Source organism: Saccostrea cucullata, unplaced genomic scaffold, assembly GCF_032062105.1.
Source record: "Saccostrea cucullata isolate Sc308-1 unplaced genomic scaffold, CSIRO_AGI_Scuc_v1 ctg107, whole genome shotgun sequence".
NCBI classification, from domain to species: Eukaryota; Metazoa; Mollusca; class Bivalvia; order Ostreida; family Ostreidae; genus Saccostrea; species Saccostrea cuccullata.
Genome location: NW_026928317.1, coordinates 121,323 through 147,199, shown reverse-complemented (window position 1 = coordinate 147,199; position 25,877 = coordinate 121,323). Strand labels below are relative to the sequence as shown.

At 33.6% G+C, this 25,877-nt stretch overlaps 4 protein-coding genes and 1 long non-coding RNA gene across 16 annotated transcripts in view; 2 read left to right on the top strand and 3 right to left on the bottom strand.

The window, feature by feature from the left end:
• Window positions 1–1,918: 1,918 nt before the first annotated feature.
• Window positions 1,919–10,326, top strand: LOC134277182 (uncharacterized). The gene is made up of 3 exons (XM_062759474.1): window positions 1,919–2,082; window positions 8,465–8,634; window positions 10,180–10,326. The coding sequence occupies exons 1-3, from the start codon at window positions 1,956–1,958 to the stop codon at window positions 10,261–10,263; spliced, it is 381 nt and encodes a 126-aa protein (XP_062615458.1). The 5' UTR covers window positions 1,919–1,955; the 3' UTR covers window positions 10,264–10,326.
• On the top strand, window positions 4,622–5,612 carry LOC134277183 (uncharacterized). The gene is made up of 3 exons (XR_009994205.1): window positions 4,622–4,793; window positions 5,282–5,387; window positions 5,569–5,612. It is a non-coding gene; the product is annotated as an uncharacterized LOC134277183 (long non-coding RNA).
• A 2,812-nt stretch (window positions 10,327–13,138) lies between the features above and the next one.
• Window positions 13,139–25,877, bottom strand: part of LOC134277178 (microtubule-associated protein 4-like) — a 56,150-nt gene continuing 43,411 nt past the window's right edge. For 11 of the 12 annotated variants that reach the window (XM_062759459.1, XM_062759467.1, XM_062759468.1 and 8 more), the window contains one exon: window positions 13,139–14,840. In XM_062759459.1, coding sequence (XP_062615443.1) covers window positions 14,727–14,840 — 114 coding nt within the window. In that variant the 3' untranslated portion in view covers window positions 13,139–14,726. Of the gene's footprint in view, window positions 14,841–16,294; window positions 16,336–25,877 lie in introns of all 12 variants that reach the window. The other variant, XM_062759466.1, reaches the window with a different exon arrangement.
• On the bottom strand, window positions 16,342–20,357 carry LOC134277180 (uncharacterized). The gene is made up of 2 exons (XM_062759472.1): window positions 18,202–20,357; window positions 16,342–16,918 (listed from the first exon to the last, which is right to left on the bottom strand). Exons 1-2 carry the CDS (start codon window positions 19,496–19,498, stop codon window positions 16,869–16,871), a joined length of 1,347 nt encoding a protein of 448 aa, XP_062615456.1. The 5' UTR covers window positions 19,499–20,357; the 3' UTR covers window positions 16,342–16,868.
• LOC134277181 (microtubule-associated protein 2-like) lies at window positions 22,104–25,297 on the bottom strand. Its single transcript, XM_062759473.1, has one exon. The coding sequence runs from the start codon at window positions 25,295–25,297 to the stop codon at window positions 24,053–24,055; it is 1,245 nt and encodes a 414-aa protein (XP_062615457.1). The 3' UTR covers window positions 22,104–24,052.

Here is a 25,877-nt window from a genome sequence, read left to right as displayed (position 1 = left end):
TCGCTTTTCTTGACTTTTTGAAGGGAGGGATGGGGTTGAACACCAGATACTGGGGCTTTATAGATTAAAAAGTTAAAACTATTTTATTCTAAATTCTTCAGTAGACAAACCATGTGAATATGAGCAAGAGTACCTCTTCCAACATTGTGAAATTTAGGGTCATTGTTATTTAATTTATTTTTTGAAAATCTTCATTGGTCCTGCTTACTTAGATCTAGCAGCTAAACTAGGTGCCTTTTCCATGGCATAGAGGATTTGGTGTTCGAACAGGCTCTATTGGACATACAGTGAAAATGCATTAATCCATTAAAAATCTTTTTCTCTGCTCCTGAGTATATTTGACAGCAAACTAGTGCACCAATGGTAAGTAGAAAAAATGGTTATGATAGGATTTTTCATTTATAGTGTCAATTTAGGTGCCAATTTTCCATGGCTTTAATAAGTTTGGCTGTGTGAAGAATTCTTCATTGAAGGCTGGCATTTTATATAACATGCAGGGTTTTAAGTGAATAGATATGATGAGCAAGATTTTCAAAATTGTTAAACTCATTGCCCTTGATTCAAGGGCTCTAGAGTTAAGGAGGGGTGTTTTTAAAAAAAAAAATGCATTCATTCTTTGAAAAACCTTTTTTTAAATCATGGCATCTGAGACAGGTGTTCAGAGATAACTTATCCAAAAAGGGGACATCATTGGATATTTATTCTGTTGACATAAGTTTTATGCTAAAATAATTATGTAATATTTCATGATAATGATGGTATATACAGACAAGTTTCTGAGTCGCTAATTCATACCAGGGTATTTTGTAGAGCCCTGCCCATCCCTTTTGTGTCAGGTTATATTATGTTATTTAATAATTATTTACTATTCCCTCTATTAAACATGTAAGGTCCTTAGGCCTCCTGTTGATATTGAACATTTCCTGGAATCCCAAAGATATTTTAATTACTCGTAAAACATTTGAACTGTATTATAAGATTATTTTGAATCTTTCCTTTTCCATTACACCTAGAAATCACTTGAAACCAATTCTTGGAAATTCAAAGAAAATTCAAAATTATCTGTTGAAATAACGAGAAATTTTCATTTCGTCCGATGACCCCAGTTATTTCTGAATGTGCTTAACAAAGCACTAAACATTGGTAGAACTTATTAAGTGCAGGGAGTCCCATCATACTGCTAACATCAACAAGTTTTAAAAAAAATAATTAGATGGTTGAGTAGAGAATTTTATTGCTAGATATTGTTAAATGTTTGAAAAACCAGGCCTAGATTACCATACTCAATTACTTCGCTAGAGAAGGTAGTGTTTTGTTAGCCCCCCCCCCCCCCCCTTAAAATAGAAAAGATAGTTTGCTTTCTATGAACAGATAATTAAACTCACTTTAATTCATGTCATCACAATGTAATTTCCCTTTAATATATGTAATTTCGGAAATCACAGACCTTGACATTGTGAGGATGCGTAACTCGTATCCACCCTCCCTCCCCCCAAACTTGGGAAGATTCTGAGCTCCACTGTCACCTTTGTCGTAGAGATCCATTTCAGAGAATTGAACATTAAAATGGGTTGATCGCGCTCCGATTTTCACATTAGAAGTACATCTCTTGGACTTGTACAGTGCCTTTACCATCTATACGTGCCCATTGACCAAGATAAAGTTAAGAGACCAAATGACTGAATACCTTACTCACCCCGTATTGTTAACCTTGGAGAAATATGGAAAATAAACTTTATGTCATATAAATCCATTTAAATGTTTTCTAAATCGTCTATTGATGTCCCCTTTAACAATTCTGTTCAACTGATAAATGATTCTTTGACTGGGTATAGAAATGGAACATAAAAGCATCTTTGTGTTCAGCGACGGTAAACAAATTCTCACGGAGAGTTAGATATTAGACCTGTACATATATAAATTTTGGGATCAGAATTTTTTTTGTGAGGGATATCATGAATAAGTCTTATTCTGTAACAGACTGGGCATTACATGATGGGAATACGGACACCAATACTGGGGTGGATCCCACAGGAATGTTCTATTTACAGGATGAGGATAATGATTCAAATATGGAGACAGGTACATGTACATACGTGTATGCACTCTTATTTTCCATCATGGATCCTCTGTACACAATGCACTAAGAAGTTATGATCTGACTTCAGATCTAAAATCATTTTAAAAATTTTACTTTAGTAAAGCACTTTTGACATTCTATTAGACATTTAAGGATTATATTATTAGGAAGATGAACATTTCATTGCATGTATTTTCCAATGTTTAAGGATAATAAGATGATTCATCTTTTTTTTTTTGGCGCCTTTGAAAATTTTCCTTGGAATAACAGTAAGTGGTAATAATTCATCCTGAAAATGAAATAGAAAAATACAATATTTACGATATAATTTTTTTTTATAGGTTCGAACATTTTTATTAGTCTCTTTGGGGTCTTTTAGGCATGTTGCATCGGAGGGTGGGGTTGGAGTCCTGGCTCCCTATAGATCTTGCGTACTGTAGTCAAATAAGGTTGTAATAGTGTATGAATCAAGTGAAATATGTTTAGTCGAATTGTGCATGGATGCAAAAAGTGCTTTTCTGTAAAGAAAAGAGAGTTGTGGGAATGATTTAAAACAACTTTAAAAAAAAATACATACATTTTAAGTTGCATAATTATTATGTGGGCGTCATATCAAAGAATCCTGGCTCCAAGTCTTGTATTGTTATGAAAATTTAATAAGATAGATTATCTCCAAAATGGACATCAAACAAACTTTAATATTCAAACAAGATCGGTGCCATTAACTATAACGTTCAGATTATCGACCTCCCTAACATCGATGCTTTGGACAATTTGTTTTTTTTTTTCCGTTGGAAACCTCTCTTATATAAAGATGAAGACAGTGTTTTGGGTTTGTCTGCATTTTTTTGTAGACACGGAGATACTGAGAATTTAGTTCTTTGTTTTCCACTGTTTTTCCCTATATGGGCAAGTATATTTCAAGATTTTCTTTTAAACTGAATCCTGATTCCAGGAATTACTAGAAGAATTTTTTTTTTTTTTGTTATAATTTAAATATTGTGTTTTTTTTTTTTTTTTTTTAATTTAAATATTGTGAATGAGCTATGTGGAGTTAAGGATGGATATACAACTCACTAATTCGAAAAGCTAAGATTGGACGAATTTCTATCCCAGTTTCAGCTAGCGCGCTAAACCACTGAACGAGCTACAGATCTTCAGCCAAGTGCACTCTAAGCGTCTTGTACGTTGTCAATGTTCTAGAATTTATAATTAAAAAAATAATTATAATGTTACTTTTCAGCACGTGGCTAAGATTTCACTTGTTAACAAAATAGAATGATACGCTTGTTCTTTTAAAGAATAGTAGTGTTTATATCTTTTGAAGAGCAAGTTCCATGAATTGATCTGAAAAGTTAAGCACAACTGATTTTCGAGTTCTGTTTTGAATCAAGTCATTTAATATGAAAAGTTAAGGACTATCTTAAATTAATTTACAAGCTATCGTGATAACATATCCGATAAAATGTTTACAACTTTTCATAAAGCATCAACAAGCCAAGAGAAGCTAAGAAAATTGAGAGGTAGGCAGATTACAGATACTCATCCTGGTCAGAAAAGACAAAAAGGTTTTTCGGGCTCTATTTAAATTCTATAAGTTATAGTTAATAAATTATTCTTCATTTTTTATTTGGTTTTTCAAATAAATTCTAGTAATTGCCCTTTCAGTTGTTACTTACGTATTGTACATCCTCTGCCTTTTTAGGTCACCTGAGTAAACTCAGGTGACCTCCCAGGTAGCACAAAACGTTTTCATAACATTATATTCCGGTTGTAAGGATGTTATTCCAAAACGTTCTTGACATAACGTTTGAAAAATGTTTTTAACATTTTATTTAGGTTATTTCGACGTTGTTAGAAAACGTTTCCCCAAAACATTTTAAAAATGTTTTTTTCATAACGTTTAATTCTGGTTGGAAGGAAGTTTTAGAAAACATTTTTGCATAACATTTTTATAATTATAATAAGATTTTTTTTTATTGCTTAAAAAGCATTATAAAAAATGTTTTCATATTCCATTGTTTGAGAAAAACTATTCTAAAAACTCATAATATGATATTAAGAATATACACAGTGTGTTGTGTACGTTGACTCAAATTTTAAGAATATTTATTTTTAAACTGAATGAAATTTATTATAAATTCCGATTACAAATGATACCAGAAAACATGAATATAACATTGTCTTAAAATGTTTGGAAAACGTTGTTAAAACGTTATAGAAACAACAAATATCTCTATATATTTCAATTCTTAAAAAATATACATTTAATATTTACTTTTTTGTTTGTTTGTTATTAATACTAGGTGATATCTTTTAAAGCATACTAAGGAAAAAAATTAAACAAAAATGTTTTTAATTTAGTTCTTTTTTAATTGTTTTATATGCCACATTGATTTCCTAAAAAAAAAAAATGATTGTGAAAAATGTATAAAAAGCCATTTTTAAGTATTTTTCCGAAGATGTGATGTAGTTCAACAAAGTAATGCAGTGCATTTATTCACTTGTGTTGTTTCCTCCTGGGTAACGCGTTTATCAAAAGTTAATTGATTGACACAGCGGGATGTCGTGGTCAGCGCTGATGAAACCGCTCCTTGCTGCAAACTATTTCCACGTGATCTATATAGGTCAACTTATCAAGATTTTGAAAAACCGGGCAGCATTCTTGAGAGACAAAGAACAGGATTTAGGGAATATTTTACATCACCGTATGGTAAGTTGAATTTAAAGTTGTATTCATCGTGTATACATGTATTAAGAAATAGTATTATAGCTGCATGTGTTTGTATAAGCCTGAATCATTCCTTGTAAACAATGGTAAATGATTGTATATATCCTGGATATTTGAGGGCGGTTAATTGGTTGTTTTTTAAGTAAACTGATCATTGAAGTTTATCATGATTGTGCATTTATTTTACATATGTATTATGTCTTGTGTCTAGTGTGAATATTCTTTATTAAGGTGTACTTTAGTATAATCACCCCAGGCTTAGAGATAGATTTTCAAATTGTGATTTAAATAGACGAGTAGGTTGAGTTTGCGTGTTTGTGTGTGTGTGTGTGTGGGGGGGGGGGGGGGGGCTTAACGAGTTGGTTTAATACTTCTTTGGAAATGTAAAATGATTTGTATTTATATACAGTGTCATGTATATATTTTTCAATTTACAATTCTCAAAATGAATATCATTTTTCATTTTACAGCGGCTGTTTGCAAAGACTAAATATTACATGTTATGAGAGGAATTGGACAGAATGAAGTTTGCTACACACCATCTTTGAGGGATTTACCAGGGTATTAATTTTAAAGGTATGTTTGAAATTTCCTGACACGAATGCATAACGGAGATAGATTTATCATGTTTATTTAGTATAGATTTTATAGAACTGTTGCCAAAAACATACACACTTTTCTTGCATTTATCGGATTTATGACTATGTATAGTTTTTATAAATCTTCTAAAATTATTCTCTATATCTTTGTTTTTCAGAAGAAAACAAAGAAATCCAAGTGCCAAACAGATGATTTCCAAAGAAAGAAGGATATTGTGATTTTTTTTCTTATTTCAATTGTGACAAATCTTCCCTGTTAAGAAGACTTTTATTGACTGTGTGGATGTAAAAAAGAGTTCATTGATTATATTTGTGAAAGAGTTTAAACCAATTAAAACCATAGGAAGTACAATACTTTTTTTGTTGTAATTTTTTTTAATCCTTTAAAACATGTTAGAAATGTTCTGAAAACGATTTTAAAAATGTTTTGAAAACGTTTTCAAAAATGTTTTCCAAACATTGCAGGACAATGTTTTTGAAAAACGTTATGATAACGTTTAAAAAACCATACAAAATAACGTTGTAATAACGTTTTAGAAAATGTTTTTATAACATTTTGAAAACGTTTTGATAACGTTTTAATAACGTTGTTGTGCTACCTGGGCTATTGCTATCCGTTTTCGTCTGTCGTCGTTCGTCGTACGTCGTGTGTCGTGCGTCGTTCGTAAACTTTTGAACATTTTTAACTTCTTCTCTGGAACTACTGAACCAATTTCAACCAAATTTGGAATACAGCATCTATAGGTAAAGAGGAACAAAAATTGTGAATTTCATGGTCCCTGCCCCCCTGGGGCCTTAGGGGTGGGGCCAAAACCACTAAAATTAATGCAATCTTTAAAAATCTTCTTTTTTACTCCTGGACATCAAGCAGTCAAACTGTTGACATGATTGTAATCAGCATTGAGTCCTCTACAAAAATTGTGAAATTCATGGCCCCTGGGTCAGGGGTTCTGGTGTAAGGGCGGGGCTATATAGATCATATAGTAAAAGTGCATTATTTCTTTGAAAATCTTCTTCTCTGCTCCTGGGTATTAAATAAACCAACTAAGAACATAGTTATGTTGACCAAGAGTGCCTCTTCAATAATTGTGAATTTCATGGCCCCTGGGTCAGGGGTTCTGGTGTAAGGGCGGGGCTATATAGATCATATAGTGAAAGTGCATTATTTCTTTAAAAATTGTCTTCTCTTCTCCTGGGTATTAAATAAACTAACTAAGAACATAGTTATGATGACCAAGAGTGCCTCTTCAATAATTGTGAATTTCATGGCCCCTGGGTCAGGGGTTCTGGTGTAAGGGCGGGGCTATATAGATCATATAGTAAAAGTGCATTATTTCTTTAAAAAACGTCTTCTCTTCTCCTGGGTATTAAATAAACTAACTAAGAACATAGTTATGATGACCAAGAGTGCCTCTTCAACAATTGTGAATTTCATGGCCCCTGGATCAGGGGTTCTGGTGTTAGGGCGGGGCTCTATTGATTGTATAGTAAAAAAAACCCATTAATTCTTCAAAAATCTTCTTCTCTGCTCCTTAGTATTAAACAGGCTAACTTAGTGCATAGTTGTGATGACCAAGAGTGCATCCTCCAAATTGTGAATTTTATGGCCCCAGGGTCAGGGGTTCTAGGGCGGGGCTCTATTGATTATATAGTGAAAATGCATGAATTCTTTAAAAATCTTCTTCTTTGCTCCTGGGTATTAAACAAACTAAGTAAGTATATAGTTATGATGAACAAGAGTGTCTCTTCCAAAATTGTGAATTTTGTGGCCCCTGGGTTGGGGGTTGTGATGTAAGGGCTAGGCTTTATTGACTATATAGTGAAAATACATTGTTTCTCAAAAATCATCTTCTCTGCTCCTTGGTATTAAACAAATGAACTATGTACATAGTTATGATGAGGAAGGATGCTTCTTCCAAAACTGTGAATTTCATGGCCCCTGGGTCAGGGGTTCTGGTGTTAGGGTGGAGCTCTAATGATTATATATAGTGAAAATGCATGAATTCTTTGAAAATCCATTCCATTGCTCCTAGGTATTATGCGAATGATCTTAGTTTATATATTTATGATGAAGAAAGGTGCATCTAGCAAAATGATAAATTTCATGTTCTCTGGTTCAGGGATATCGGGAAGGGGGGGGGGGGGTAAAGTACATAGTCTGAAGATAAATATTAAATGCTTTGAAATCTGCTCTGTGGTATTAATCAACCGTTTATGATGAAATAAAATTTATGATAAAATTTCCAAAATTTTGAAATGTGTGGCCCCAGGGTCAGTGGTTCCTGAGGGGTGGGGTGCACCACTAGCTGGTTATAAAGTGAAAATGCATTTTCTCTTTCTTACTCTGATCTAACTTTGGGTATTAAGTAACTAGAGTAAGCATTCTAAAAAGTGTATAACTATACTTTCTACAATTCTATAAAGTGTATAATTATGATAAGCAATGGCGCTTCTTTCAAAATCTTGAATTTCATGGAATCTGGTTTAAAACACAAACCAAATTTAATATTTGGAAAGTTGTTTCATGATACTCAGGTGACCTATAAGGCCCGTAGGCCTCTTGTTATTAATTAAAATACACTTTTGAATTTTTAAGGCACATTGAATTTTTTGTTCAAATTGCGTAACCACAAGGACAGAAGACACCCCTCCCTCTTTTTAGGGAAATGGATATTAAAAAAAACGCGATTCTAAGCATCAAATGAGAAAAAAAAAACAAAAAACATTATATTGAATAGTGAAAATTAAAAAAAGCTCACAATATAACATATGTATTTTGAACTATATTCCTACAATTTGACTGTAAAGGAAACCTGTAACCAAATTTACCGAAAAATATTTTTAGGTATAAATGTTTAAACTTGCCATTAAAAAATAAAAATGTTGGAAGGTCGCACAGGCAATTTTTTTAGTAATATTTTTTAACTCATAGTACAATAATGCATAAAATCTGTACATACCTACAACGGCTAACAACTGCAGCTTAGTTAATTTAACTGCAATATGGTCAGAGTTCTTAATAAAATATTTATAACGTGTACTTCTCTTTTGTAGAACAAAAGGCAGCCTACGAGAATCGCTCACCGGTAGAAGATGAAGAACCAAAAATAAAACAAGTGGAAGAGAGCGAGAGCAGATTGTTTGCTAAAGTCGATGATCAAATAGAGGAGGATGAAGAAAAGAAGGAAAATATAGAGCTCCCAGCTGTAATACACGCTAAATCGGTAAGACAAGGCTAATTGTAATGCACGCTAAATCGGTAAGACAAGGATTACTGTAATACACGCTAAATCGGTAAGGCAGGGCTTACTGTAATACATGCTAAATCGGTAAGACAAGGCTAATTGTAATACACACTAAATCGGTAAGACAAGGATTACTGTAATACACGCTAATTTATCCGTTAGGTAAGGCTAAATATAATATAGGTTAAATCGGTAAGACAGGGCTTACTGTAATACACGGAAAATCGGTAAGGCAGGGCTTACTGTTATACACGGTAAATCGGTAAGACAAGGCATTCTGTAATACAAGATTAATCGGTAAGGCAAGGCTTTCTGTAATACACGCTAAATCAGTTAGCTTATGCTTATATTGTATTACATGCTGAAGTAAGCCGTAAGGTTCCGTTTACTGTAACACACGCTAAATCGGTAAAGCTATGAAAACTGTAATATATGCACTTAATGTAATACACGGTAAATCCGTAAGGCAAGGCTGGCTGTAATACATGGTAAATCGGTAAGACAAGGCTTTCTGTAATACACGGTAAATCGGTAAGACAAGGCTGGCTGTAATACACGCTAAATCTGTAAGGCTAAGCTAAATGTAATTTACAGTGTAATATACACATAATCGAGAAGGCTACAGAAGTGTTAGGCACGCCAAAATCGGCAAGGCAACGTTAATTGTAATGCATGCTAAATCGGTAAGACTATGCCATATGTAATACCTGCTAAATTGGTAAGGCTACGCTAACTTTAAGGCACGCTTAATTGGTAAGGATACTCTTACTTTAATACACTAAACAGGTAAGGCAATGCTTACTGTAATACATTAATTCAGTAAGTGACTTAGTTGACTGAAATACACGCTTAATCAGTTTACAAGCCTAAATTGATTGTATAGGAGGAGACAGAAACAGCTGTAATCTAAGTAAACAATATAATGCTTTCTTTTGTTGTTAGAAGGGGAATGAATGTTGCAGTTATTTCAGAAAAAAAACGTAAAATTAAAATATGTTGAATATTACATTGTAGACATTTATGTCATTGTATGCATACACAGTAACTGATGGAACACTAACATCCATTTTCCAGAAATCTATGTAGGTGGCTTGCTAAGTGTCGTTTATGGACTGATTAACGGCAATGATCTTCATTGCCGTTAATCAGTCCATAAACGATCGAAAGAAATATAAAGGAAATAATATGCAGTTGACGTAAACATATGTTTTATTAAGAAAATACGGGAACTCTTATGCAGCAGGTACTCAGGACAGCTTTTTGGGGGGGGGTGTCTCTCTTACATGGAATGATTTTATTTTTGGTCTGAAATAAGATTTGTCTTTAGGAAGCAGTAAAAAAAAAATAAATACGTACTTTAGTTTTTCCTTCATAGTTTTATTCTTTGTAATACCCGGTATGTAACCATTTCTGATCTAGGAAGGGAGATGGATATCTCAAAGCAAGGAGAAAAACAATCATCCTAAAATTGTGTAGACATGATTTTTTAAGTATTTCATTGAGGACATTTCTTTTATCTTTTAGCCATCACCTTTGCCGGAGGATATTAATGGTAATCCTGTGGAATGTGTGAAAAGGACTCTAAGGATCATAGACTCACTCTTATGATAAACACCCTCAAAGGATCAGAGACTTACACTCATAATGAACACACTTAAATGATCATAGACTCTCACTCTAAGGATGAACATACTCTAAGGATAATAGATCTACTCACATAATGAACACTCTCAAAGTATCTAAACTCACTGTCATGAAACACTCCGAGGGTAAAACAGGCTCATGATAAGGACACTTTAAGGATTAGACAGGCTGATCATGAATGTGCTCTTAGGATTAGAGAAGCTCATAATGAAGAAATTATAAGGAATAGACAGGCTCATATGAAGATGAAGGCACTCTGAGTATTAGACAGGCTCATGATAAAGCATTCTAAGGATTAGACAAGCTCATAATGATAAGACAGCTCATGATCAAGACACTCTTAGGATTAGAAGGTTCATGATGAAGACACTCTTAGGAATAAACAGGTTCATGATGAAGACACTTAGAATAAGACAGGCTCATGATGAAGACACTTTAAGGATTAGACAGGCTCATGATGAAGACTACCTTAGGATTAGACAGGCTCATGATGAAGACACTCTAAGGATTAGACAGGCTCATGATGAAAACAGTCTTAGGATTAGACAGGCTTTTGATGAAGACACTTTAAGGATTAGACAGGCTCATGATGAAGACACTCTGGGGATTAGACAGGCTTGTTATGAAGACAATCTTCAGATGAAAAGATAGCTCATGATGAACACACTGTAAGGATTAGACAGGCTTATGATGAAGACTATCTTAGGATTAGACAAGCTCATAATTAATAGACAGCTCATGATGAAGACACTCTTAGAATTAGACAAGCTCACAATGAAGACCTTTTAAGGATAAGACAAGATCATAATGAAGAAACTGTAAGGAAAAGACAAGCTCATGATGAAGACACTTTGAGGATTAAACAAGCTCAGGATATAGTACTCTAAGGATTAAACAAGCTCATGATGAAGACACTCTGAGGATTAAACAAGCTCATAATGAAGACACTCTTAGAATAGACAGGCTCATGATGAAGACACTCTTATGATTAGACAAGGTCATAATGAATAGACAGACTCATTATGGAGCACTCTAAAGGTTAGACAGGTTCAAGATAAAGACACTTTAAGGATTAGACAAGCTCATGATGATAACACTCTTAAGATTGGACAAGCTCATGATGAAGACTCACTCTAAGGATTGGACAGGTTCATGACGAAGATATTCTTAGGATTAGTTTGCTCATAATGAAGACACTGTAAGGATTAGACATGCTTTGATGAAGACACAGTAAGGATCATGACCTCTCTCTCATAAAGAACACAGATACATGTAGCAACTAAATTTTTTAACTTGTTTGACATTATGAAAAATTGGCAATTTTTATCTTCTCTCTGTCCAAATCACTTATTGCACAGAATCACAAATATACATTTTATGTTTCATTTAAAAATTGTTTAATGTATAGTCATTAACATTCCAGTGTTGTTTTCCTGTTCTTGATGATAGTTATTTGCTTTAGTTTGCTAAATCATGTTACATGTATAATTTAAAAAAAATATATCACCATTCTAGCCTTGAAACATCCATTCAATGCTATAAAATGTTTATTTTACTATTGCACTGACTTTTATTTATTTGACTGTGTTCAATTATTTGATGATTTCTGTCAAAAATACAATAAAAGTTTAATATAATTGTACCACAACGTTTTTCTCTATGGGGTGTTTGTTTTTTACCCACGTCACAAAATATTGTGGATCCTGTGTTTTAAGTCAGGAACTCTAGATCTTTATAGATCTAATGTAAGACCAACACCAGTTTGTTTTAACAAGTGTATTAACAATATCCAAACGTAGTTTACAATCCAGTACAAGCAATGTATGTCTGCTTACTCTCTCTCTCTCCTTACATACCCTGTCTGACACCTAATGTGATTTAGGGCACCCTGTTAGGGCGTTAAGCTCCATCGTAAGGGAACCTGTTAAGACATTAGGCTCCATCATTAGGGCATCCTGTTAGGGCATTAGGCTCCATCATTAGGGCACCCTGTTAGGGCATTAGGCTCCATCATTAGGGCACCCTGTTAGGGCATTAGGCTCCATCATTAAAGCACCCTGTTAGGGCATTAGGCTCCATCATTAGGGCACCTTGTTAGGGCATTAAGCTCCATCGTAAGGGCACCTGTTAGGGCATTAGGCTCCATCATTAGGGCACCCTGTTAGGACATTAGGCTCCATCATTAGGGCACCCTGTTAGGGCATTAGGCTCCATCATTAGGGCACCCTGTTTGGGCATTAGGCTCCATCATTAGGGCACCCTGTTAGGGCATTAGGCTCCAAATATTAGATTTTTTTTTAACTTGTTCATCTTCCAAGCTTTATGACTTAATGAAGAAAGGGCCACGGTTGTGTAAATGTCATCATAGTCAATTAAATGCAAATGATCCTTTGTTTCCAACTGTCATTAATGCCCTAGCTTGCATACTCAAAAACTAGGCAGTGATTTCTTAATCAGTTTATAGGTATACTAAAGTTACCAGTGAAAGACATATTTTGTCTAATGTGTCTCAATGTTAATACTGTGGTTTCGTCAATTTTCGATGATTTTGTTGTTGAGCAGATCCACATAATTAAATGTTCACTGACTTAAGTTGAATTAAAATTTGTATAGGTATTTAATGCTTTTGACCATAAAATTACATATCCTTGAAAACATCTGTTTTACAAAATACATAAAAATTGATGAAAGCACAGTATCTGATGTTAACTTAACCTTAAATTTAAGAATTAAGTCTGCAACTCTCAGACCCTAGGAGTGTTGAAACAGCATCAATCTAACAAAAAATTTATTATCTTTTCAGGCTCAAAGACATTTCCTCTAAAAACAACAAGTTAGATTGTTTTTACAGTTTAATGCATATCTATAAGCAATGTTACATATAGCTACAAGTGCTTATAACTAAAACCTACCTACATCAGAATATAGAGCAATATAATAAATCAGAAAACTGCATGTGACTTTTCTTCTAGCAGATGGACTGAATTTAATACACTGTACCAATAAATTTGGTTTACCAACATAGAAAAATTACAAAGACAGCTTTTAATGCATTCTTACATTTATCCTAGAAAAGTGGAAATGTGATATATTTAGAAAATTCAAATGTTTTTCATTATGTTTGAGGAAATATTCTATGTGCAATAAATAGAAGTGCTTTAAACTAGAGGTATTTTTCCTCATAATAAAATGAAGTACACGTTCATATGACAATATTCAAACCATTTTCATTTAATTCTTAATTTAGCACTGCAAAAAAGTTTTAACATTTAAAATACATTGTATTTCAATCTACTTTACTTTTGAAGAGTTATGTCCCTTCCCTTGTAAAATGCAGTACTTGAAGTTTTGTAAAAATGTGTTTTTGTCAGAAGTAGATGTGTTTGGTGTACAAAAGAAGTGCTAAAAATTTCAAAAGGAGAAAAATAATCTGTGCTGATGAAAAGCTTCCACTAAGAGCATCTTATTACACAAGCATCATGGAAGAATTACGGAAGTTTTAGGCAAAAATCTTTCTTGGACAAAACATATAAAAAAAAATCTTATTCAATCTGTATCTACTACAACCTAAAACTTAATTTCCTTAACAGTTAATGACAAACAGATGTAAATCTATTACAAAACAAAATGGAAATGTACAACCAAAATTTTTAAAAATCTCTTAGTACAATGAAATAAAAAAAAACACAAACTTAACAACAAACGAAAGACCTTCTCCATGTACATAGTTCAAAAACACAGCATCTGACATAAGGCATGAAAAAAAAAAATCCTGTTTTCTAGTTGTGGGCTCATTAAACATTGTGCAGAGAAAAGAAATGGTCTCAAAATATACAAAATAAAAGACAATTATTAAAGTACAGTAAAGAATGAACATGCATGATAAATGATTAACAAATAATTATAAGTATCCGCAATACAAAATCTCATTTTGTGAGTTTATCTTTTTTATGAGTGATTGAAATTTATTAAATTTTTTTTGAAGTAGTACAAATTCCTTTTCTTTGAATAATATCTATGAATTTCTTCCTATAAGTACAAGTAAAAGAATTTAATAAATTACAACCTCTTCTCTACAAAATTTGTGAAATACCTACATCTGAATTTAAAAAAAAATCCTTAAAAAAGTGTATCTTCAAGAATCAGGAAATGTTTAATATGTGATTGTACTTTGTTCGAAATACACTGAATTAACAGTACCAAAATAAAAATCAAGGTGGATTATGTCCCTTTGTTCAGCAAAACTTGAAGCATCACAATAGAATTACCATAAGCCTGCCCACAATTACCAGAAAGAACATGAATTGTTCAAAATCCAGATTTTCTGTCTATTCCAGTAAAACATCTTTTTAGGACACATTCAGTCACGATTTCTAAGCCACCTTGACATCGAAAAAAATTGATTTGATGAGAATGAAGTGGTGAATTTAGTTAGCGCTATCTTGTGAGTTCGCGCTTTCTGTGTGGACTTTTGGAGTTGCGGTCCCTGAATCCGTCAGAGACTTGGCGCCTTCCTTGAAGTTTAATTTTTGTGTTTCTATCTGCAATGGAAAAAAGGCAACATTTTATTACAAGGTATTGGCAGTTGTGGACTTAACCTTAAAGAATGAAGTCAATTTGAATGTGAGCAAAGATAGCATACATCATTATAATATCAAGCATTTCTTTAGAGAACATTATAAAGTTTATACACATCATATTTATGTTTTTATGGCATAATATTTGTATTATAAATTGAAAGATAAAATCAGAGAAATTTTATATATAAAACAGTGTATCACCATCAATTATGAGTAAAAATGCTATACTAGTATTTTATATTTTGTTTGAATAAGTTAGTAATATGGTATAAAAAAAATATTTCCCCTAATTGGCCCTTTTAACCAACATGCTGCACTATAGCAACACACACCTTCAAGAATGTCATTAAATACTAGCAAAGATATTTTTCAAGTGCTTGCTAAACATAATTTTCAATTTGAACTCCTTAAAAAGATCCACTTTTTATGAGCACAGCCTTGCAACTTGCATTCCACAAATAATTCAATATTTACTAAATCCACTTTTTTGCAATGTTAAAACATGGGGATTTACAGTTGTTAGACAAATTACCCCTAAAAGAAAGGAATATTGACATCACAGTGGATTGTATATCTGCAGAGAGTCAATATTTAAAGACCATTTTCTATACAAGGTGATATTTGTCCCATGTGTTCCATGCTATATCTGAACAAACAGCGGTAAACTTACAAAACACAGATAATTTATCGGGGTTGTCAAGCTGAGTTTTCAAGTCCTTCCATGACACTTACTGACCTGTGTTTCAAGCATTTGAAGTTATATTATGATAAAGAGATGCTTCTGTTGTTATTAAAATTGCAACGAGAGTCTAATCAAATTCTCATAATTCAAAAAGGGAGAGAATGGTGTGTGATAAATATAATTCTTATTTTAAGGTTCTCTATTTTATCCAAGTTGTTACTGGCATATGCATGTTTAGAATAAATTTTGGTGGAATTCCACCACTCCAACTTGTACAGACCATAAATTCATACTTTAGAATATATGTAAATCACTTCCCCTGTCAAAATATATTAAATTCCTTGTGCCCTCAAATATTAATCATTTCATATGTTACATGCTGAATTCTCTAATAGTCGGGTTCTACCCACCTGAAGACAAATAGCTCCATTGATTTTCACATGTCTTTTATCAAAATGAACATGCAATAATATAGTTCCTGAAGAAATATTAATATGACCTCTTAACAAATGAAGACCCCCCCCCTCCCACATCCCTTGCTATATACAGATCAAAGTCCTGAAAAAAAAAAATTAAAGAAATCAAATAATTTTATGCACTAGTCTACTTTTGTGAAATAAGATATACCCAAGCCGTAGGAAATATTACAACCATGTTTAATTTACCATGGCAAAGATGTGAAAGCCAAAGGTGATGTCACAGCAGAGCAAGGGGAGACAAATGCTATACAAACCATCAATTATCTGGAGTGTCTATTTCCCTGAACTTCTGACCCTGAATAAGAATGGTGATGGTCAACAAAATGTTTGAGCAAATGCAGATTTTGATGTGCAATACAAGATCCCAATACCTTTGATGGAAATGTTTGTTCAAAGCTTGCTCAAGAAATTTTTTTTGGCAATGAAAAAGTCTGATTACATCTGCATGCCAATTTGTTCTCATGCAATCATATTTCGAAAACTGCTCTTTCAAATCTCTGAGCTCTCTCTTATTTTTCTTTATTAAATTGAAATCACTTGAGCAAACCAGCCTGTGTTCTCATTGGAAGCCAGACAAATTTTCATTGTCGTCCAAATTGATAGGATGAGGGAAAGTTCTTTATAGATTGAGTGTATCTGAAAAGCCCTTTTTTGGCAAGATATGAATATTCTGCTCAAATGTATGATTGCCAACCAAAAAGTCTATACATCTACAACAAAAAATACTTTTTGATTAGCAAAAGAATATGTGTGTATACTCTACACAACCCCAGCATCTACTCTGAAAGGGAATCGAAAATTTTACGTTTACCGACTTATGACATCCCATCATCCTTTGCTGGTGGAGGATGCCCGACTGTTTAATCGACTGTGCTTTCCTATATTCAGAGAAAATTTTATGATATGAATTTGTTAAGTATTATTCAAACATAAAAAAATTCAAATTTATGCATACTAAACTGTTAGTCAAAGGTTTCCTTTTGTTATTAGATTTATGATTCTTAATAAAAAAAAACATGCTTCAAAAACATGATTTTTGTCTTATCATGCTAATTAACCAACAGCATGGAAATATGATAGTTTAGGTGTATTTGAATTGTATTAAATTTTGATTTGTAGAGTCGATTGTCTCCGTACAGCTAGCTGTGGCAGATGTAACCAAACCCTGTGACGCCATGTTGTGCAAATAATATCCGAAGCCAATAACCCAATATACAATTGCTTGCATGCATTTGAAATTCAGAAAATATTTTTTTCAGAACACATTTGAACTATTTTTTCCCTAATTTCAAAATTTCTTGAATCAAGTTATATCTTTCAATGCTTGGAACTGCCATTTAAAATTTGAAAGCATTGTTTAATCGAATAATGCTAGTACATGTAGGTCAAAACCATTTAAATATAGATTTAAGAAAGAGATTTCATATTAATCCAAGTTTAAATACAAGGTATTTATTCCCTTATTTTCCCCTTGAGATCTAACCATTTCTCTTTAGATATGAATTAATGCTAAATATTTTAGTAGTACCAATTTCTCTAGTTTACATAGCATTTTAGCTATGCTAAACAAATTACAGTGGCAGATGGAATTAATTTTTGTGGGGATATCAAACTTACGTAATTAATAAAAAAAATAGAATTTCACGAAAATACCTAAGGTTTCATGCTAAATCAATATAAAAAATATCCTTATCTGCAGTTACTGTTCAATTTATGGAGAGTTACAATAAACATATTTATTAATTATTAACAGCTTCATCCAGAATGGGAAAAAAAGCTGCAATATCGTACTATGTCAATTATTACCTTATTTTTGAGTTCATTTTGCCTCTAGATAAATTGATAAAATAGATATATTCATAGAGACCAAAAAAATGTTATTAAGATTATTTTGATAATCAATCATAAATTATTGAAAAAAATTCATGCATTGTGTTAGGAAAAAAACATCATCTGAATTTCATTAGAAAAAAAAGCCTCACAACATACCAAAAGAAAATTGCATGCACGTAATTAAGTTTCATTTTCATGACTTACGAATTTTTGATAATTCAAGCGACAGTACGAATAGAGCTAGCGTGACTAAATCGGCGTCGGGCGGCTGTTACATTGCTCATGCTGCGAGGAGACGATCGCGGGGAGGATCGGGAGCTGCGTTCACCTTGATGAGGAAGATCGTTGAGAGATCCGATTGGATACGGCATGATTTTGATTGGCACTTTGATGTCCCCGCCCCCTGGCTTATAGTGAATGTTGTCTAGAGAGTGGACCTTGGGGTCACTTTGGTAACGTCTGGGGTCATTGACAATGGATACGTTTCCTCCCGTGGGTTGATATTGAGCATTTTCTAGAGATCCCACTTTGGGGGAGGCGTGCCAGCGTGGGGTTTCGTTAATGATGCTGACTTCACCCCCTCCCGGTCTGTATGTTCTGTTATCCAGGGAGCCAACTTTGGGGGAGGCATTCCATTTGAGTCTATCCTCGTGTATATGGACCTCTCCTCCTCCTGGCTTATAATGAGCATTATCCAATGAACCCACTCTGGGTGAGGCATTCCACTGAGTTCTTTGATTGATGATAGTTTTGTGTCCCCCTCCCGGTTGATATGTTAAATTGTCCAATGAACTGACTTTGGCATGTGCATCCCACACTGGCTTCTCGTCTATAATAGAAACGTTCCCTTGTTTTGGCTGATAATGAGCATTTTCTAGAGATCCAACTTTGGGGCTTGCCCTCCATCTTGGTTTCTCATCCAGAATCTTCACATCTCCCCCTCGAGGTGAATAAGTAAAGTTGTCCATTGATCCAACTTTGGGTGAGGCATTCCAATGCAGTTTTTGCTCAGCTATTTGAACGTTCCCTCCTCCTGGGGTATAATGCTTGTTTTCTAAAGATCCCACTTTTGGTGCAGCTCTCCAATGGAGGGATTCATTTGGGATATGAACATTTCCTCCTCCGGCAGAATAAGTCACATTGTCCAAAGATCCCACTTTGGCGGCTGTCTCCCAGCGAGGAGTTTCATCCAGAATTTTCACATCACCACCCCCAGGTCTATGATGGACATTGTCCAATGATCCAACTTTTGGTCCTGCCTGAATTTTCTTATTCCTGATATGAACATATGCTCCATCTTCAGTTGTCTTTGGTTCCTCCCATCGATTGAGATCACTCGTTCTTTTACGATATATACTTGGAAATTTGATGTACTCAATTCCATCAAAACTTCGGGGTCTTTTTTGACTTCCCCGCAAATGACTGTCATCAAGTGAACCAACCTTAGCTTCAGCTGCCCACTGCAGTTTTCGCTGCTGGATTTCTATGTTACCACCTCCTGGCTTGTGGTGAGAATTTTCTAGAGATCCCACTTTTGGCTGTGCTCTCCAACCTAAATCAATGGCAGGTAGAGCTGGAAAGACATCCCCTGATGGTCCTTGGTTAGCCCTGCGTTTGGTCATCATATCAATGCTTTTCTAAACTGTCCAACCAATAGGAAAAAGTCTTAGAATCTAACACCCACTTATATCATAATGAGTTAACACCATTCATTTCACAGCACTAAGAATCCTGATTCCAAGAAAAAAATGTCCATCTAGGATTGGTATAATAGAGCTGATGTTACTTTTTTTTAAGCACTGGAGGTAATATTTGCAAGGTAAAACAAAACAGAACTCCAAGGCCCTGTCTCTAGGTATCTTTTACATGTGGTAACTAAGGGGGTCTATATAGAAATCAAACACTCCACAGCTCATTCACTGGACATAAAAAGAAAGTTAACCACACTTCAGCTCTCTTCAATGTCTATCAACATAGATCACTCTCGGATTGGGATTACGTCACCAAGTTTGTTTTGGGCAAAAATTTATATTCCAATTACCAGCACATTAAACGTATTTTCTCCCTTTGTTCAATCAATACTACCCTACTATATATTCAAAGCCATTCAGTTCGCAATACACAAGTATTTAAATCAAGCGTAGCATGTTAACCCTTAATGCCTCCGATAAGTTTGTCAAATATTGAACAAGCTTCCTATCCAATTCCTTTGAACATTTGGCAGTAATTCCACGGTAGACAACGGTAGTCCATGAGTGAATTTAAAAATAAAACCAAATCCTTTTTTTTTTTTCATGCAAATGTAACATTCCATAGAAAAAGCACTATTATAAAAGGCACAGATTTAAAGTCAATTAGATTACCCATTCAAAATTTCCAATAAAAGCAATTTTAGTCATATTCACTTGGCAGCACAAAATTCTCTGTTATATCATGTCCAAATTAGGTAGAATGGATCTTTAAAATTATCCTTTCATTCAAACAATTTTTCCCCCCCTTCGAGTTCCGTTATATTTTTCACACATTCGTCAAGTGCACCACCTGTTTCAATATATTGGAGAGTGTGAAACAAATCAGAATTCTGCTGGAATTATTGCAAAGATATTTTATCACCGAAATCAGATTTAAAGCCCATCTACGAAGGGCTATAAATATATCTGAAATAAGCACCTGAAAATCTTCTTGGGTGAAAAGGTACAAAAGGTCCAAATTAGTGCTGACAAAATCTTACACAACTAAAATATAACACCCAGATTAGGATGATGTTAAGATTACCCAATCTTCGCAGGGTATCTAAGGTAATCATAACTGGCACAAACCGTTTATCACTTGTATCATTTTCTGCCCTATTAATTCTACACACACCAACACAATCAAATCCTGATTTGTTTGGCCTATTGAAACACCAGAAGTGTCACAGAGTTTATTTTAATACCACGATACTGAACCATTATTTTATTTGAATGAGTTATTTTTGCTCTGGATAAAGTTATTTCAGTGTGACATTTATATATGTAATATATTAATCTCAGATTTTTTTCAAAGGTGATCTTTATATTTATCTTTTTTTCTTTCTCCTTGATGTATCAATTTCATGGGTAATCTGAATTCTATATTTAAACTTCACAAATGATCGATTGCAAAGGATGACAAAATGTGCAATAATTTACAGTGATATTTTAATATTTAAAATTTGATATGTAAATGTAACTAGATTTCAAAGCAGAAAATCAATAGTATTATCCATATCTAAATTTCAAGGTATGAATTGTAATTTCACTTACGCAGAAAAACCATTTCTGAACCTGAATTACTACTTTAAAACTTGTCTTCAGACATGTTTTATGACTTAGGCTGCAGGGTTTCCATTCATGTAAGTATTTTCCTTTAAATAAAAGGCATTGGCTTTCATTTAACTATTTCACTCACAGGTCCATTAATTCTTAAAGTCAACATTTGGAAAATATCTAATCTTATCCATGTCTGCCAAACAGGTCAAGTTAAAAACTTTTGCTACATTCTAAATTGATTTCACAGAAACACCTAAAATAGTTTATTAAATGTATGTGGGAGTATAGAGTAATTTTCCATATACCACTCAAGTTAAAAAAATTGCAATCAATCAACTCAAAACCCCTTTGGTTCAAATCATATAAAAGCTGAAAATTACCATTTATGAGGACTTTGTTGGGAACTGCAACCATAGTGACATTTGGAAACAGTTTGCTACGGTAATAGTCCTATAGGCTACTAATTCAACCAATTTATAATTCATTGAAAGTGCCATTATTGACAGAGAAGTTGGTGTCCATTTGAATTACATATTTCATTGATTATGTAATGTTAAAAAGAGAATGTTTCTATATATTCGAATTTGATGCAAATTTTATTACCACCATAACTGAGCCATAGGGTTAATACCATAATATGGCTATATAGAACAAGTTCATTTGTCCATAGTTACACTAATTGATACAGTCAATAAATGCAATCTTTATAGGTACATCAGTGTCAAAATCTATAATATGAGAAGTTGGATGAGAATTTTCATTTAAGCATCCCAGTTTGTTTTTCTTTCATTTACAAAACATACAAACAGAATGACTACATGTATATACATTGAAGCATCAAAAAATGAGATAAAAAATCAACCAGAAACTGAGAAATTCATTTCTCATTTTTGCATGGACAAATCATCTTCATGTGAAATGTATATATTTAATCCTCATCCTCCAGAATTCCCTTTGTGTTCAAAAAGATAACCCTATCCCCTTTAAGACCCTTTAATTGCCTGCACTTTCCTAATCTTTCATACACATATAAAATTACAAAACGGAAGTGTAAAGAATTCCCTGGGTACACTAGGTGAATTGCAAACTAACTGACTTGCAGATCTAACCGATCAAACCAGTAGTTTACTTAAACAACCTTATTAAATTGAACCATTACCAAAGATAATCTGCAAGCCAGAATATGCCTGGACAAAAATATATGAATTCATTCAACATTTCTGAAGGGCTTTTTTCCTTTTTAACCAATCTCAAATACACTAAAATGAATGTTTGGTACGTTGCCATAGCAAACTGCTTCCATGTCTACTGACTAACACATCTAAATCTGTATGTTTTACACTCATTAAAGATGATATTACTTGTCGATATTGGTTTTAGGGCATGGATTTAATTACTGTTGTCATTTCTCTCCAAGACTTAATGGCAATGCAAACAACCAACTTGAATTTCTTGATTCTCAAGTCTCATAAAAAAGTTTCGACGAACAGAAAAATATTTCATTTTACGGAGAAGTGAACAAGAGATCTTATATAAGGTTGAATCAATTTTTGCCTTTTTAAAGTGCTTTTGGCACAAAGATTCATAATAGAACTTTCGGGTACATACCAATGACGAGATTATAAAGATAACTGTCGGGGCGAGAGAAAGTTTTAAATGAACACAAAAGTCCTAACGGATAGGATTAAAAAGAATTACAAAGCAAAGAGTTAAGATGTGTCAATAATATAGATCATATTGCGTTTAAAGAGACAATGGTGTATATATTTTTAAAATTTTCTTTAGATAACCACTCATGCCTTAAAATTCCACACTTGTTAAAATCAGTCAGCTAATATGTCACACTTTGGATATACATGTACCACCATTGGTTCTGAATTTTTGTTAAACAAAAGTTTTGTTTCTATGATTAGAATTTTTGAAAATTTTCTTCTTTCAAAAGACTAATTTCTAAAATGATTCATTTTTGAGTTCATCATGAGAATTTCTGCCATTTAAGTCCATCTCAATTCCCTCTTGTAATTTAAAAAAAAGAAAATTATTCTAACTTTTATGATGGTTACATCATTTAAAAAATCTCTTTGACACAGTGTGTAAGTGAATTGCCAATAAGATAAAATATTCTGCACAAGCTAAAGTATTGTTGAGGTCAAAACACAAAAGAAGCTATAGGAAAAGTTAATCAAATGATAAAAGTACAAAAAGGACCAAAGTGACAATGCAACAAATAACTTTTATACATGTATTTATTAAAATAAATATCACAGTTACCTTTCATAACAAATGAACAATGGATGATGTTGGCACAATTTGATGACCTATTCTAATTATCACAACTAGAACAATTTAATAAATAGCAAAATAAATAAAACTTTATAACAGTTTAACAAAATCAATTTGAAAAAGTAGAACTTAAGTTTGCTGTAGCACTATTGATTCTTCACAACAAAGCGATAAAACACAAGAAAGGTCATACATTTATAGAACCCTTTTACTTGTCTTCATATTAAAAAAGTACTTAATTTCGAATACTGTAGACGTACTTTTTTCCGCAGGGTCATAATTCCCCGAAATCTCAATTTCTTTTTAATCCACGGGTAGAAAATTGAGCGGATTTTCTTGACTGTCACTATATGCCTTACATTCATATCAAGTACCCTTGGACAAATCTCCATGGATTATCTATGACTGCGTACATAGCCTAAATTAATACCACACAGAAAAAAGTACTTCTACAGTATTTCTGCAATTAAGGAACAAGATGTAAAACTTCACACATAACTGAAACATATGGAAACTCATATTTGATGCAAAATATAACCAAACCTTTCAAGAAAAGAAAGTCAGCTAGTGTCTAGCAAATTACTACAATTAGCTATATTCCTTGAATCATCGCTTCATCAGTTCCCTAATCCTTGCCTCTATTTCAGCATCTTCATCGTATTCCAGGTCATACGGATCATCATATCTGTGTTTAGTTTTCCAGAGAGCACTAATCTTAGACTCCTTCTTCCAGTTTGGCTTTGAGTTGAAGATCTGGGGATGCTTCGATGGTGGGGAGTACTCAATGTTTTTGAGTGAGCCAATCTTGGCTTTGGCTTTTTGATGGAAGTTTTCACTGAAGTGTGGCACTTTGAAGCTTGATTTCTGAGGTGTATGATCAAAATTCTCCAGGGAACCCACCTTAGGTTTAGATTTCCATTTTGGTTTTAAATCAACAATTTGCACATCTCCACCGCCAGGTTTATGAAAGACTTTCTCCAAAGATCCAATCCTAGATTCCGCTTTGAAGTCATGTGGAAAATGTGGAATCTCCACGTCTCCACCCCCTGGGACATAGTGGATGTTGTCTAGCGAGCCAATCTTTGACCTGGCTGTGGATTTTATGGATCTTGGAGAAGTTTTGGATGTACCTGGAGTGAAATGGGAATTCCCAAATGAACCAACATCCCCACTCCCTCCATACTTAGTTTTGATTGGTGGAAGCTTTAAACTGTGAGTCTCAAATTCACTTATATCTGACCTGTTTCCTACTTCTGAAGCAGGATGACTCCGTGAACGTTGCTTTTTATAGTCAACGTTATCTAATGATCCGACTTTGGCCTCCGCTTCCCAATGAACATGAAAATGGGGTACTTTTTTATTTGAGGGTCTAGGGCTATGCTGTGCATTGTCCAAGGATCCAACTTTCGAAGTAACAGTCTCCATATGATTGTTAATGGGTGGAAGATATGGATAATAATAATTACGATCGAATGACCTCTCCATGGATTTCCCTTTTGATGACCATTTCCAGGGTGGCTTGACATATTTGTATTTAGTTTCTCGATTTAACTTGTCTTCTCTCTCTTCAAGACTTTTCAAGTCGTTAAATTTTTCACCGGAGAAGAACGTATGAACTGGCCGCTGTTCCATCACAACGTAGCGTCCATCTTTTTTCTTGTGAACAGAGACAACGGGAAATCGTCCTCGGGCATTCGCCCGATTTGGCACATACACCACCGTTTTGATCGGCGCTTCCATATCCTCATCCTCGATTTCTTCTCCTATCACATGATGTTTGTGAGCACTAGGCAGACTAGGATAAGGATGTTTGGTCCTATGTTCCATTCGCGGAGAAGGAGTGGTGGCCATATTAACTTCAAAATTGTTTTTTTTTTTTAAACCTTTGTCTCTTGAAATCTCATAAAAATTCAATCCAAATAAAATACACCAACAAAAATTTATCCCATCTTACATTCTTAAATGAATATTCAGTAATACTCCATCGAAAATAAATCAAAATTTCACTTGAGCTTCTATTTCTTTGATGATAGTATGCTAAGCCTTCACTTATGAATGACTTATTTCCTTATCAAAAAGCCATAAAACATTCAATATGCTACAGATTCACAGCTTCAGACACATTTAAAAGTTCACCTTATTGATTTTTTGCTGACATTACACAAGACGTCCTGAAAATATTGATGCCGACTAATGGTTGCTACATGTATATAAGTAATGCTTTGATATATCAAACAATTAAAAAACTTTCTTTTCTGAATATTTAAACCATCAGAAATCATTAACCCTTAAGAGAATCTACAAAATGCATTAAATAAACATATTTGAACTACATTCTATACAAAATTTACCATTCATAAAATGTCTTTTAATGTCCAATTTTCCACAATGTCAATACCATTAGCCAAAAAAAATTAAATTCACTAATTCA